This window comes from Trachemys scripta, chromosome 8 (assembly GCF_013100865.1).
Source record: "Trachemys scripta elegans isolate TJP31775 chromosome 8, CAS_Tse_1.0, whole genome shotgun sequence".
Lineage (NCBI taxonomy): Eukaryota > Metazoa > Chordata > Testudines > Emydidae > Trachemys > Trachemys scripta.
The window spans coordinates 41,726,695-41,741,231 of NC_048305.1; the positions used below are offsets into that span (position 1 = coordinate 41,726,695).

General features: G+C 47.4%; 1 protein-coding gene across 7 annotated transcripts in view; it reads right to left on the reverse strand.

Moving 5' to 3' along the window:
- The window catches only part of NOS1AP (nitric oxide synthase 1 adaptor protein), a 186,585-nt gene that overhangs the window by 127,267 nt on the left and 44,781 nt on the right, over positions 1 to 14,537 (reverse strand). For all 7 annotated transcript variants that reach the window (XM_034778112.1, XM_034778109.1, XM_034778107.1 and 4 more), the window contains exon 2: positions 4,143 to 4,214. In XM_034778112.1, coding sequence (XP_034634003.1) covers positions 4,143 to 4,214 — 72 coding nt within the window. The remainder of the gene's footprint in view (positions 1 to 4,142; positions 4,215 to 14,537) is intronic.

Sequence of the window (14,537 nt, forward strand, 5' to 3'; positions counted from 1 at the left end):
CAATGAATAGAAGCTTGTTGGAGGCCGAATAGATCTGGACAAGAACAATAAGTCTGGAGATAAATGTGAGAAGGGAGGGACAGACAGTAGAAACAAAAGTGAAACTGTTTAAGAAGCATATTCCAGAAGTCTTGAGGTCTTCCTGAGTGTAGCCTTCATTGATTTGAAATCTACCATACCATTCTCTCACTAGAAGGGAAACCCTATAATGGCAGCCAGCCGTAAAAGAGAGAGAGTTTGGGAATAAGAACCATTCAAGAAATATATGTTTGCGGATTTTTTTTTAAAGAAAGTCACACCAGCGAACAGGTGGAAGTCACTTAAGCACTTGGATTCAGAGACTGTTGAAGTGATAGTCTCACTTAACAGCAGTAGCTTCTTCTGCTCGTGTAGAAAGAATATTTTCTTCCCTTGGACTAATTCATTCCAAAATGAGAAATTGTTTGGGACCTGACAAAGCAGAAAAGCTTGTTTTTCTTTTCCAGATTATGAACAAACAGGAAAACGAAGGTGAAGATGACTGAATTAGCTGCAGAAGCCAATATTTTAAGTTTCTTGTGTTGACCTGGCTGACATAGTCGATTTAATTTGTTTTTTTTTGTTGTTTTTATATTTCATTTAATGATTTTAAACAACTTTAACAAAAACAAACTTGATTTTAAAAACTTGAATGTTTAACTAAATTCAAAAATTCATATGCTTGTTTTGTTAAAATATTATATGTTTGCTGTTGAAGAAAAAAAATCCAGAATACATAACGTTGTTGATTTAGTTAAATAAAACAATTTAAATGTCTGTCTGGTGATGTTCTCCTCCTAATACAGCATGGCAAGAAAATCCTCCAAATATTGATTAACCTGTTGAATTGGAGATAGTTCATCTCCCAATGACTTCATAAATATCTGCTTCAATTACCTTTGGTAAATGAAATAACCAATCATTTATTTTCTGACATAGCTGTAAAACTAATCTGAAAAGTTTTCAAATAAATCACTTTAAAAAAATGTATAGTGTGTACCTTCTAAAAATGAAACCTACATCTATCTCTGAGTTGTGAAGAATATGTATTAAGATTATAACAACCAACAAGAATGCACTTTTATGTAGAAATCCATGATTAAATCGAGTCTTCCTGACTAGTGATTTAAATCATGAGTTCATAGAATCATAGAATATCAGGGTTGGAAGGGACCTCAGGAGGTCATCTAGTCCAACCCCCTGCTCAAAGCAGGACCAATTCCCAACTAAATCATCCCAGCCAGGGCTTTGTCAAGCCGGGCCTTAAAAACCTCCAAGGAAGGAGATTCCACCACCTCCCTAGGTAAAGCATTCCAGTGCTTCACCACCCTCCTAGTGAAATAGTGTTTCCTAATATCCAACCTAGACCTCCCCCACTGCAACTTGAGACCATTGCTCCTTGTTCTGTCATCTGTCACCACTGAGAACAGCTGAGCTCCATCCTCTTTGTAACCCCCCCTTCAGGTAGTTGAAAGCAGCTATCAAATCCCCCCTCATTCTTCTCTTCTGGAGACTAAACAATCCCAGTTCCCTCAGCCTCTCTTCATAAATAATGTGCTCCAGACCCCTAATCATTTTTGTTGCCCTCCGCTGGACTCTTTCCAATATTTCCACATCCTTCTTGTAGTGTGGGGCCCAAAATTGGACACAGTACTCCAGATGAGGCCTCACCAATGTCGCATAAAGGGGAACGATCACGTCCCTCGATCTGCTGGCAATGCCCCTACTTATACAGCCCAAAATGCCATTAGCCTTCTTGGCAACAAGAGCACACTGTTGACTCATATCCAGCTTCTCGTCCACTGTGACCCCTAGGTCCTTTTCTGCAGAACTGCTACCTAGCCATTCGGTCCCTAGTCTGTAGCAGTGCATAGGATTCTTCCGTCCTAAGTGCAGGACTCTGCACTTGTCCCTGTTGAACCTCATCAGGTTTCTTTTGGCCCAATCCTCTAATTTGTCTAGGTCCCTCTGTATCTGATCCCTACCCTCCAGCGTATCTACCATGCCTCCCAGTTTAGTGTCATCTGCTAACTTGTTGAGAGTGCAGTCCACACCATCCTCCAGATCATTAATAAAGATATTAAACAAAACAAGCCCCAGGACCGACCCTTGGGGCACTCCGCTTGAAACGGGCTGCCAACTAGACATGGAGCCATTGATCACTACGCGTTGAGCCCGACGATCTAGCCAGCTTTCTATCCACCTTACAGTCCATTCATCCAGCCCATACTTCTTTAACTTGCTGGCAAGAATACTGTGGGAGACCGTATCAAAAGCTTTGCTAAAGTCAAGGAATAACACATCCACTGCTTTCCCCTCATCCACAGAGCCAGTTATCTCCTCATACAAGGCAATTAGGTTAGTCAGGCACGACTTCCCCTTGGTGAATCCATGCTGACTGTTCCTGATCACTTTCCTCTCTAAGTGTTTCATAATTGATTCCTTGAGGACCTGCTCCATGATTTTTCCAGGGACTGAGGTGAGGCTGACTGGCCTGTAGTTCCCCGGATCCTCCTCCTTCCCTTTTTTAACGATGGGCACTACATTCGCCTTTTTCCAGTCATCCGGGACCTCCCCCGATCGCCATGAGTTTTCAAAGATGATGGCCAATGGCTCCGCAATCACATCCTCCAATTCCTTTAGCAACCTCGGATGCAGCGCATCCGGCCCCATGGTTTTGTGCTCATCCAGTTTTTCTAAATAGTCCCAAACCACTTCTTTCTCCACGGAGGGCTGGTCACTTCCTCCCCATACTATGCTGCCCAGTCCAGCAGTCTGGAAGCTGACCTTGTTTGTGAAGACAGAGGCAAAAAAAGCATTGAGTACATTAGCTTTTTCCACATCCTCTGTCACTAGGTTGCCTCCCTCATTCAGTAAGGGACCCACACCTTCCTTGACTTTCTTCTTGTTGCTAACATACCTGAAGAAACCCTTCTTGTTACTCTTAACATCTCTTGCTAGCTGCGACTCCAAGTGCGATTTGGCTTTCCTGATTTCACTCTTGCCTGCCTGAGCAATATTTTTATACTCCTCCCTGGTCATTTGTCCAATCTTCCACTTCTTGTAAGCTTCTTTTTTGCGTTTAAGATCAGCAAGGATTTCACTGTTAAGCCAAGCTGGTCCCCTGCCATATTTACTATTCTTTCTACACGTCGGGATGGTTTGTTCCTGCAACCGCAATAAGGATTCTTTAAAATACAGCCAGCTCTCCTGGACCCCTTTGCCCTTCATGTTATTCTCCCAGGGGATCCTGCCCATCTGTTCCCTGAGGGAACAAATCAATTTGATTTAAATCAAATCCACTCTCAGAGAAATTCAGAGCAGTGCCAGCTGTGGTTCTGGGGTATCACTGAGGTGTCATTCCTGCAGATCCCTGGGAAATCTCCAAACATGACAGTGTCATAATGATAACAGACAATACCACTCACCACCTTACTGCCACCGGCCAGCCGACTACACGGTTAAAATTGGTCCTCAGTGGTAAAGAAACAACATGCAATAAACTAGGCACAAGTCACAGGGATAACAGTAGGTACCCAGAACAGATCCACTGTGATTCCAGGCCACCACTCCTCTCTGATAATGCAGTGGTGTAATAGCAGACCTCTGGAAACGCAATGGGCTCAACCATTCACATATGCTTCATGGAGACCCTTCTGCACAACACACACCCTGCTTCATCTAAGAGTTGCTTGTGCAGCTGTCTATGCTTCAGGAACCAAGACAGACATGCACAACCACGCTCTCCTTCTACACTCCCTGACCTATCAGTGGGCAGCTTCTGAGACAATTGCAGCCACTCAAACCCCACCAAAACCAAGTCAAGACACTGGCACAAGGTAGGCATTGGATGCCTCCATGCCAGCCAATACCCCAGCAAGAAAAAAAAGAAACCTTATTTTAGGAGAGTCTTCTAACATCCAAGACAACACAGAGAAAGGCACGAAACCCACAGTGAGAACATGTGGAGTCAGAAAGAACATCAAAGAAGCTGGCTTACGAGAAACATCAATGCCTAGTGAAGAGCACAGAATCCATCAGGCAGCCATGCCCTCCAGCACCCCTTCTTGTCTCTTTAACCATGTGGCACACACAAGGAAACATACACCCTTTGCAACACTTACCCTGATTCTCCGCATTGCGGTCACAATCTCCACCCTGCTGTTTGGCCGAGGCACATCAAGGCTTCCAATGTACTAGAAAAAAAGGGGAAAATAGGATTAGGACAGCTCCCATGTTCGAAAAATAGCACAGATGTGCAGGGAATTTTCCATCCAACAGCTAAACCACCCTCCTGCCAATGCAGGAGCATTTCTCCTTATACATCACAGCATTTTGTCCAGTCTGTTTTACGTGTCCTATACAATGACGCTTCTGTCACTTTCCCTGGGAAACTATTCCACAGTCTAATCCATCTGTCAGGAAATTTTCCATTTCTTAATCTCATCCCATTATTCCTATGCTGAGTAATCCTACCCCCCACCCCCATCTATTGGCCTGATGTTTTCAACTTTCACACATCTGCAGATTATTCCTTCTCCCTGTTATGCGAGGCATTTCGTCAAGCCACATATTTAACTGTGTGGTTTTAAGGCCAGCAGGGACCATTAGGAGAACCTAGTCTGACCTCCTGCATAGCACAGGACGGAGACTCCACCCAATGATTCCTGCACCAAAACCATATCTTCCAGCAGATCTTCTGGAAAGACATTTCACTATAAGATCCCCATTGCGGAGAGCCCCCCATGTCCTTAGCTAAGTTGTTCCAATGGTTAATTACCCTTGCTGCTAAAAAAAAGTGTGCCTTATTTTGATTCTAAATGTGCCAAGCATCAGCTTCCAGTCATTAGATCCTGTTATACTTTTGCCTGCTAGATTCAAGAGCCCTTTGCTCTCAGAAATGTCTTCCTCACATAGGTACTTATAGGAGATGATTAGTCATCCCTTAAAACTTCCCTTGCATAAACCAGATTTGACTTTTTAGTCTCTCAGTATAAGGCAGGTCTTCCAGACCTGAAATCGTTCTTGTAACTCTTTACTGAGCTCCTTCCAGTTTTTTAACATTGTTTTTGAAGTGTGGACACCAGAATTGGACTCAGTATCCGAGAATGATCTCATCAGTGCTGTATACAGCTCAATAGTCACCCACTTAGATATCCAAGCATTGCATAAGCTCTGTTAACCTCAACATCCCACTGGGATCTCATGTTCAGCTGGTTTCCATCATGACCTCTAGGTCTCTCAGAGGCCCTGCTTTCCAGGATGTGGTCCTCCGTCCTGTAAGTGGCCTTTTATTTTCTGTTCCTAGATATCGTTCCTTGCAGGTGGCAGTATTAACACACATTACTTGATTGCATCCAGCTTATAAAGAGATCCGGACCACTCTAAAGCCGACCTGTTCTCAGTATTTACTACTTCATCAATCTGTGTCCTCTATAAACTTTACCTACAATCATTTTCTTCAAGATCATTGATCAAGATAGAGTAGCATTATGTCAAGAACAGTCCACTCCATCACCACATGGGATGAGGTGTGGGGAAATAGAGCAGGGGGGGGCCTTCTTTTTAGTAGCCAGAGCTGTGAATCTGAAGGCCCCGAAATAAACCCTCCAACAGAGATCTGTTATGCTAACTACCCTTACACAAAGCAGTACAGGCCAGGGCCCAGGCCAGGGCCTGAACTAGACTAGACTGCACTCCCAAGGGTTATGACCGGGGAGGGGGGGGGGGGCAAGGAGGGAAAGAATAGAAGAAAAGCCCCAGCAGCAGCACTAATGAAATATGTTCATGACTAATGAAATATAATAACCACTTGTGTGAAGCAATAGGTAACTTTAGCTAAATGCAATTTCTTGACTCATGCAGCTTCTCCTTTGGGTGATCTGTGACCCACTTCGTGATTCCAGCTATCTGCAAAAATAGCCAATCATAGATCCTCTTTAGGCGTCCCATGGAAACCCCACTCCCCTAATCTTTAACCAAAAAACCCCGGAAAATAACATGTGTCTTGAGAAATGTACCCAAACTGGTGCCAAGTACCACCCCTGGGGAAAACCACCAAGCGCCCCTCTACCCAAATAAACATCCAATTCTCGGAAAAACGAGGAAGGTACCTGGGGGGAGGGAGGAAAACTGACCCCGACCCTAATTTCTTAACTTGCGGTTTGGGGAGGGGCTGACCCCAACCCCAGTTTTTTAATTCATGACATATTGCTTGTACTTTGCTTGCGGTTTAATGAAATAAAAACCCGCCTGCAAGCGGCCCTCGGGGTGTCAGTCTTCGGACTGCACCCCAGTGCACTGGTATGTATGTCAATAAACTGGCCTCAGGCTTGAGTTTTTTAACTAAAATCATTGCGTGGGTGTCTTTGACCACAACAGAGGATTCCCCAAGTACAATTATGGTTTGATGAGCTCTTTCAGCCGGACAGTTTTTAATTCCTTTACTATGAGCCAATGTCATTTTGTATAGTGTTAATTTTTTAGTCTTTCTTTGGAGAAAGTTCTGAAGGAACTCAAATGTGAAATTGCCAGACTAATACTAACTGCGGTTTGTAACCTATCATTTAAATCAGCTTCTGTACCAGATGACTGGAGTACAGCTAACGTGATGCCAAATTTTTTACAAAAATGCTCCAGAGGTGATCCCGGCAATTACAGGCACTGCGATAAGCCTGACTTCAGTACCAGGTAAATGTTGAAACTGTAGTAAAGAACAGAATTATTAGACACACAGATGAACATAATCTGTTGGGAAAGCGTCAACATGGCTTTTGTAAAGGGAAATCACGCCTCACCAATTTAATAGAATTCTTTGAGGGGGGAATCAACAAGCATGTGGACAAGGGGGATCCAGAGGATAGAGCATATGTGACGGGTTGGATCACAGAAACCCCCTTGGGAGCTGCCACCAGATGTGCAAAGACTACCCCTGCTTCTGTTTTCCCTGCCAGCTCAGGACTCCAGCACCCTGTCTCGCTGAGCCAGACACTCCTGTTTGGCTCCAGACACAGATCCAGGGTCTGAATCACTTGTCCCAAAGCTGCAAGTTTACCTGAAAACAGCTCGCAGTAGCGTGCTTGTCTTTAGCACTCAGATGCCCAACTCCCAATGGGGTCTAAACCCAGATAAATCCGTTTTACCCTGCATAAAGCTTATGCAGGGCAAACTCATAAATTGTTCGCCCTCTATAACACTGATAGAGAGATATGCACAGTTGTTTGCTCCCCCAGGTATTAATACATACTCTGAGTAAATTACTAAATAAAAAGTGATTTTATTAAATACAAACAGTAGGATTTAAGTGGTTCAAAGTAGTAACAGACAGAACAAAGTAAGTCACCAAGCAAAATAAAATAAAATGCGCAAATCTATGCCTAATCAAACTAAATACAGATAATCTCACCCTCAGAGAGGCTTCAGTAAGTTTTTCTCAGACTGGACATCTTCCAGGCCTGGGCACAATCCTTTCCCCTGGTACAGCTCTTGTTGCAGCTCAGGTGGTAGCTAGGGGATTCTTCATGATGGCTCCTCTCCCTCTCTCTCCTCTTCCCCCCTTTATATATCTTTTGCATAAGGCGGGAACTCTTTGTCTCTCTGGGTTTCAACCCCCCCTCACTGGAAAAGCACCAGGTTAAAGATGGATTCCAGTTCAGGTGACATGATCACATGTCACTGCAAGACTTCATTACTCACTTGCCAGCACACACATATACAGGAAGACTCACAGGTAAATACAGCCATCTGCAGACAATGGGAGTCATCAAGATTCCAAACCATCATTAATGGTCCACACTTTACACAATTACAATAGGCCCTCAGAGTTACATTTTATATTTCTAGTTTTAGATACAAGAGTGGTACATTTATACAAATCAGATGATCATACTCAGTAGATTATAAGCTTTGTAATGATACCTTACAAGAGACCTTTTGCATGAAGCATATCCCAGTTACGTTACATTCACTTATTACCGTATTTTCTCTAAAACCAGCTCAGTTACATTATATTGACTTATTATCAAGTTTTTATAAAACCATATAGACTGCACAACGTCACAGCATACTTAGATTTTCAGAAAGCCTGTGACAAGATCCCTCACCAAAGGCTCTTAAGCAAAGTAAGCTGTCATGGAATAAGAGGAAAGGTCCTCTCATGGATCAGTAACTGGTTAAAAGATAGGGTAGGATTAAATGGTCAGTTTTCAGAACTGAGAGAGGTAAATAGCGGTATCCCCCAGAGGTCTGAACTGAGACCAGTACTAGTCAACATATTCATAAATGATCTGGAAAAAGGGGTAAACAGTGAGGCGGCAAAATTTGCAGAAGATACAAAACTACACAAGATAGTGAAGTCAAAAGCAGACTGAAGAGTTACAAAGGGATCTCACAAAACTGGGTGACTGGGCAACAAAATAGCAGATGAAATTCAATGTCGATAAACACAAAGTAATGCACATTAATCCCAATTATACATATAAAATGATGGGATCTAAATTAGCTGTTACCACTCAAGAAAGAGATCTTGGAGTCATTGTGGATAGTTCGCTGAAAACATCTGCTCAACGTGCAGTCAAAAAAACTAACAAAATGCTGGGAATCATTAAGAAAGGGATATTTAAGAAAACAGAAAAAATAATATTGCCTCTATTTAAATTCATGATACACCCACACCTTGAATACTGCATGCAGATCTGGTTGCCACATCTCAAAAAAGATATACTGGAATTGGAAAAGGAACAGAAAAGGGCAACAAAAATGATTAGGGGTATGGAACACATTCCGTATGAAGAGATTGGGTATGAAGGCTGGGACTTCCCGGTTTGGAAAAGAGACAACTAGAGGGGGATCTGATAGAGGTCTATAAAATCATGAGCGGTGTGGAGAAAGTAAATAAGGAAGTCTTATTTACTCCTCACAACACAAGAACTAGGGGTCACCAAATGAAATTAATAGGCAGCAGGTTTAAAAATAAACAAAAGGAAGTATTTTTTCACATAACGCAGTCAACCTGTGGAACTCTTTGTAAGAGGATGTCGTTAAGGCCAAGACTATAACAGAGTTCAAAAAAGAACTAGATAAGTTGATGGCTATTAGCCATGATGATCAGAGATGCAACCCCATGCTCTGGGTGCCCCTAAACCTCTGGCTGACAGGGAATGGATCACTCAGTGATTGCCTGTTCTGTTCATTCCCTTTGAAGCACTTGGGATTGGCCACTGTCAGAAGACAGGACACTGGGCTAGATGGACCATTGGTCTGACCCAGTATGGCTGTGACGTTATTGACATGAACTGTCAGTGTATAGATCATTGTTGCAACCAGGGTCCTATGGTTGCACCAGATCTTGTACAGAGGAGGTCAAGCGGGGGTGTCTATGGCAAGGTTGAAGTTTGCTGGTTATGGTTATGATTATGCTGTCTGTGTGTATCATTTCTGTATTTGAAGTTATGAATATTGGCTATGTACTTGTATCTCAATGTGATTCTCAATGAGTTTTTCTGGGAATGTTCAAACTAACATGTAAACAATGGCGTCAGTCTGCAAAAAACTGAATGATTCATGGACATGTGACTTGCCCAGGTTGTTACAAACTCCATCTTGCTGCTGTGATTTTGCACAGGAGAACAAAGGGGTTTCCGCCCACAAGAGAAAGAATATAAAAGGCCCTGGAAACCTCTCCATTTTGTCTTCAGCTGGCTCAAGAGATGGCCTCTCCACCCCCAAGAGATGCCTGAAAGAAACTGGAACAAAGGACAGTAACTACAGGGGTGTGAGTGATTGCTGGACCCAGACTAGGAAGAAGTACAATCTGTGAAAGAAGCTTATTGGGATATCTCTGAGGGTGAGATTCACCTGCATTCAGTTTCTTACTGTATCAGGCTTAGATTTGCGTGTTTCGTTTTATTTTGCTTGGTAACTTACTTTGTTCTTACTTGGAACCACTTAAATCCTACTTTTTATACTTAATAAAATCACTTTTTGCTTATTAATTAACCAGAGTAAGTAATCAATACCTGGGGGAGCAAACAGCTGTGCATCTCTCTCTATCAGTGTTATAGAGAGTGGACAATTTATGAGTTTACCCTGTATAAGCTTTATACAGAGTAAAATGGATGTATTTGGGGTTTGGACCCCATTGGGAACTGGGTATCTGGGTGCTGGAGACAGGAGTATCTGCTAAGTGGTTTTCAGTTGAAGCCTGCAGCTTTCAGGGATGTGGCTCAGACCTGAGTCTGTGTTCACAGCAGGCTAGCGTGTCTGGCTCAACAAGACAATGGTCTGGAGGTCCAAACTGGCAGAGAAAACGGGCTCAGAGGCAGTCTCAGCACACCCCAAAGGGGGGGTCTCTGTGACCCAACCTGTCACATGGCCATTCTTATGAACATTTCTGTTGCTCTTCTATGAATTCCTTACTGTTTGTTGAGGAACACTAAGTGTGATTCTCCAGGAATGACCAGAGCTGTATAAAGAATGACTAGAAACTCCCCCCTCAGTAGCATGATCCCCATCTATCTATTGTGACAGGGTCAGGCCAGATGGCTACAGGAGAGTGATCCTTTTGAGTACCGGGATGTGGGCGAGCGCTAGCTCACCCCCTGCTGAAAGCCCCTCCTCCAGCCTAAGGAGGGGCTACTAAACCCGGAACCCAACTGAGTTCGGGGGACAACAAAGGCAATAACAAGAACAGGCGTGGGGGGTCAAAGGGCCAAAACTAAGGAACCGGAAGGGGACACCGAGCAGAGAACCCCGGACAGCGCCCACTGCTCTTCGAAAACATCGAGAGAGCCAGTGGACGCTGCCCAGAGGAACTGTGCCCGGATACGTGAATGGATGAAAGAACGAAAAACGGCCCCACAGTCGCAGGGCCCCCCCGCTCTGCCAACCTCATCTCCCTGGTGTTACAAATGGACACCTAGGCCGTGGCTAGAAGGAGGTTGACGAGGTGGTCCCAGGACTTCGTGAGGCCTCGGATCGGGTGTGCATAAAGAAATAAGTGCAGGGAAAAGTGCAGCCAGAACCTCAATAAGAGGTTCTGGAGGAGCCGGAAAAGGGGCTGCAGCCTGGCGCACTGAAGGTACGCCTGCACCAGGGTCTCCTTCACACCACAGTGGTAAACCATGCCAAGTACACGCCCGTGCTCACAGCTCCATGCAGAAGCTGCCAGCTGATATCCCCGGCTGGCCACGGAACTAAGGTGGAATAGAAACTAGCCCACCGGGGTTCCCCACCCTCCACTGCTGGTAGAAGGTCCCACCACTTGGTGTCTGGGTGGGACATGAGGGTGGGGTAATGAAGCGTGTGCAGCATGAGCGCATACAGATGGCACCTTGGGGCAGTTTGGAAACAAACTGGAGGTATGGGGGGTGGGAAGGCCAGGAAGGCTCACGGGGCAGGGGGCTGATGGAAAGATCTGGAGAGCCTGTAGTGAGTAGCGGGCGGGGCGCACCCTCTGGCAGGACCCGCTCAAGGAAAAACCGAGCCGCGGGAGGCAGGGCTGCCTCCACCTCCTGGAGTACGTGCCGGGGGGTCGTAAGGGTGGAGAGCCCCATGCGCCAACCGAGCGCCTGGGGATCCACCCAGCCCACCAGGTCGTAGTCCAGGAGGTCTCCAATCTTGGTGACTCCCGCAAGGACCAACCTCCGGCACACCAAGGAGGACTCCGCCACCTGCACATGAAGATGGGGATTGTGTAACGGGGCTCCGCGAGATCTACCTCCTCGCTGGCCACAAAGGACCTGGTTGCTGAAACCAGCCTCTAGGTCCGGAGGAGGTCCTGGTAGAAGACCGGCAGCTCGGAGAGGTCTCATGGAAGATCTCTCGGATGGAGAAAAAAGAGCTGCCGGTCATATCGGAGCCCTCGCAGGCGGCAGAGGAAGGCGTGCACCAATATGCTCCACGCCAAGCCACCTGCACTATAAAGCAGTCTCTGCAGAGCCTGGAGGCGGAAGACATGGACCTGCGTGCACATGCAGGTCAGGCCCTGTCCGCCCTCCTCCAGGGGGAGATGGAGAACCCCGGAAGAGACCCAGTGCAGTCCCGGCCAAAAAAACTCCAGAACCAACCTCTGGAGATTGTCCAGGAACGGGGGGGGACGCAGGGTGTTGAGTCGGTGCCAGAGCATGGACAGGACCAGTTGGTTGAGCACCAGTGCTCTCCCCCGGAGGGAGAGGCACCGGAGCAGTCCTGTTCAGCTCCGCAACTGCCCAGTCACCCTGCCCTCTAAACCGTGCCAGTTCTCCGGCGGAGACGGATGCGTGGCGGAAAGGTAAACGCCAAGATAGAGTAGCGGACCCGCGCTCCACCGGATGGCTTGAAGCGTGGGTGGGAGGGGGCTCGCCTGCCAGCCGGCCCCGACCACCAGGCCAGAGCTCTTGACCCAGTTGAACCGGGCGGAGGAGGCCGCTGAATAAACAGCTTGACAAGCCTCCACTCGCACCAGGTTGTCTGGATCCTGTACCACAAGGAGCACGTTGTCGGCATACGCTGCCGGGACCAGCTGCACCTCCTGCTCATGGAGCACCAACCCCGTCAACCTCTTATGAAGGAGACGAAGGAAGGGCTCAATGGCCAGAGCGTACAGCTGACCCGACAGCAGGCAACCTTGACGCACCCCTTGCCCGAAGCTGACAGGTGCGGTCAGGGTCCAGTTGAGCCTGACCAAAAACTCTGCGGAGGCATACAGCACCTGGAGAAACCCACAAACTGGGGTCCGAAGCCGAATGCCAACAGAGTGCCCAGGAGATACCCGTGGTCCATCCGGTCGAACGCCGTCTCCTGATCCAGGGACAGGAGGGCGAACGACAGACCATCCCTACCCTACACCCAATCTCCAGGCGATCCCGGACCAGATAAAGATTGTCAAAGATGGTACGGCCCGGGAAGGTGTAGGTCTGGTCTGGATGGATCACGTCCGCCAGCATGGACCGTAGCCGCAGCGAGATGGCCTTCGCCACGACCTTATAGTCCGTGCTGAGGAGCAAGACGGGACGCCAATTCCGGAGATCGCAGAGGTCCCCCTTCTTCGGCAATAAGGCGAGCACGCCTGCCTGCACAAAAGAGGGGGGACCCCACTCTCCAAGGACTCGGCCCAGACGGTGGCAAGGTCCGGGCCGAGGACGTCCCAGAACACAAGGTAGAACTCCACGGTCAGCCCGTCCATGCCCGGAGATTTATTGGTGGGCATGAGACGGAGGGCTTCCGAGAATTCGGCCAGAGTGAGAGGCAGCTCCAGCCGGTCCCGGTCGCCCATGCTGACGGTTGGGAGTCCATCCCAAAGCACGCCGCAGGCATCGGTGTCGGTTGGATCCGGGGAGAAAAGGTCAGCGTAGAAGGCCCTGGCCCTCTCGCACATCTCCACCAGATCCGTGAGGGGGGCGCCGTCCTCTGCCAAGAGGCAGAGGACATGCTTTTTCGCCCCCCTCTTCTTCTCCAGGGCGTAGAAGCGGGAGCCGCGATCCATCTCCCACAGGAGATGGATGCGGGATCGTACGAAGGCACCCCGGGCACGAAGATTGTCGAGGGCCCAGAGCTCCTCCCGCTTCTCCCAATATGCTCCACAGAGAGGTGGATCTGCGGGGCTGGTGGCCAGATGCCTCTTCAGTTCCAATACCCCCTGCTCCAGCTGCTCTATCACCACATCCCTCCACTGGCTGCTGCCCCGGGTGTGGCTACAGCAGAAGAGCCGGGCGCGCACCTTCTCCACATCTCACTACTGCCGCGCTGAGGGAAAGGCTGTTCCCGCCAGGCCAGCCAAAACTCCCGGAAGGATGCCACAAATCCCACATCCTCCAGCAGGCTGTTATTGAAATACCAATAAGCCGGCCCTGGCCTCTCCGAAGAAAGAGAGGCCATCACGGTCACCAAGTGGTGGTCCGAGAACGGGGCCGGCCGAACGCTGGAGGAGTGGGTCTGCGAAAGATGACAGCGAGAGAAATAGATGCGATCCAACCGGGAGTGGCTTGACAGTTGTTCCTCCACCCGGACAAAAGTGAACGTAGAGTCATCGTCTGGGTGGTGGTCGCGCCATACGTCCACCAAGGAGTGATGGACTATGATCTCCCTAAGGACGTCTGCAGCGGCCGGGCTCAGCTCGATCCCCGTGCAGTCCCACTCCTCGAGGCTGCAGTTGAAGTCTCCGCCCAGGACCAGGCATTCACGAGGATATCCCCTCAGATAGGTTGGCCAAACTCAATATATGACTTTTTAGCATAGCCCTTTGAGTAAGGACTGCTAGAAAGTTTTCAGTACTCACAATAGCACATCATTTGAATTAGCTTTTAGAATGGGATTTAACAAGACTATTAAATGCTTTATCATCATCCAACCCTATTACAGTTACTTCTTTCCCCATCATCTTTGAATTTTGAGACCAGGCAACAAATAAAGCAATCAATGTTGCCTGCAAAGTTATTTATTAGTAGCTCCAACGCACAATAGAGCTGCAGCCTCCATCTGGACACTAGCTATTCACTACACAGGCCAAGCTGTTGGACTTTGGTTGTGAGCACAATTCACCA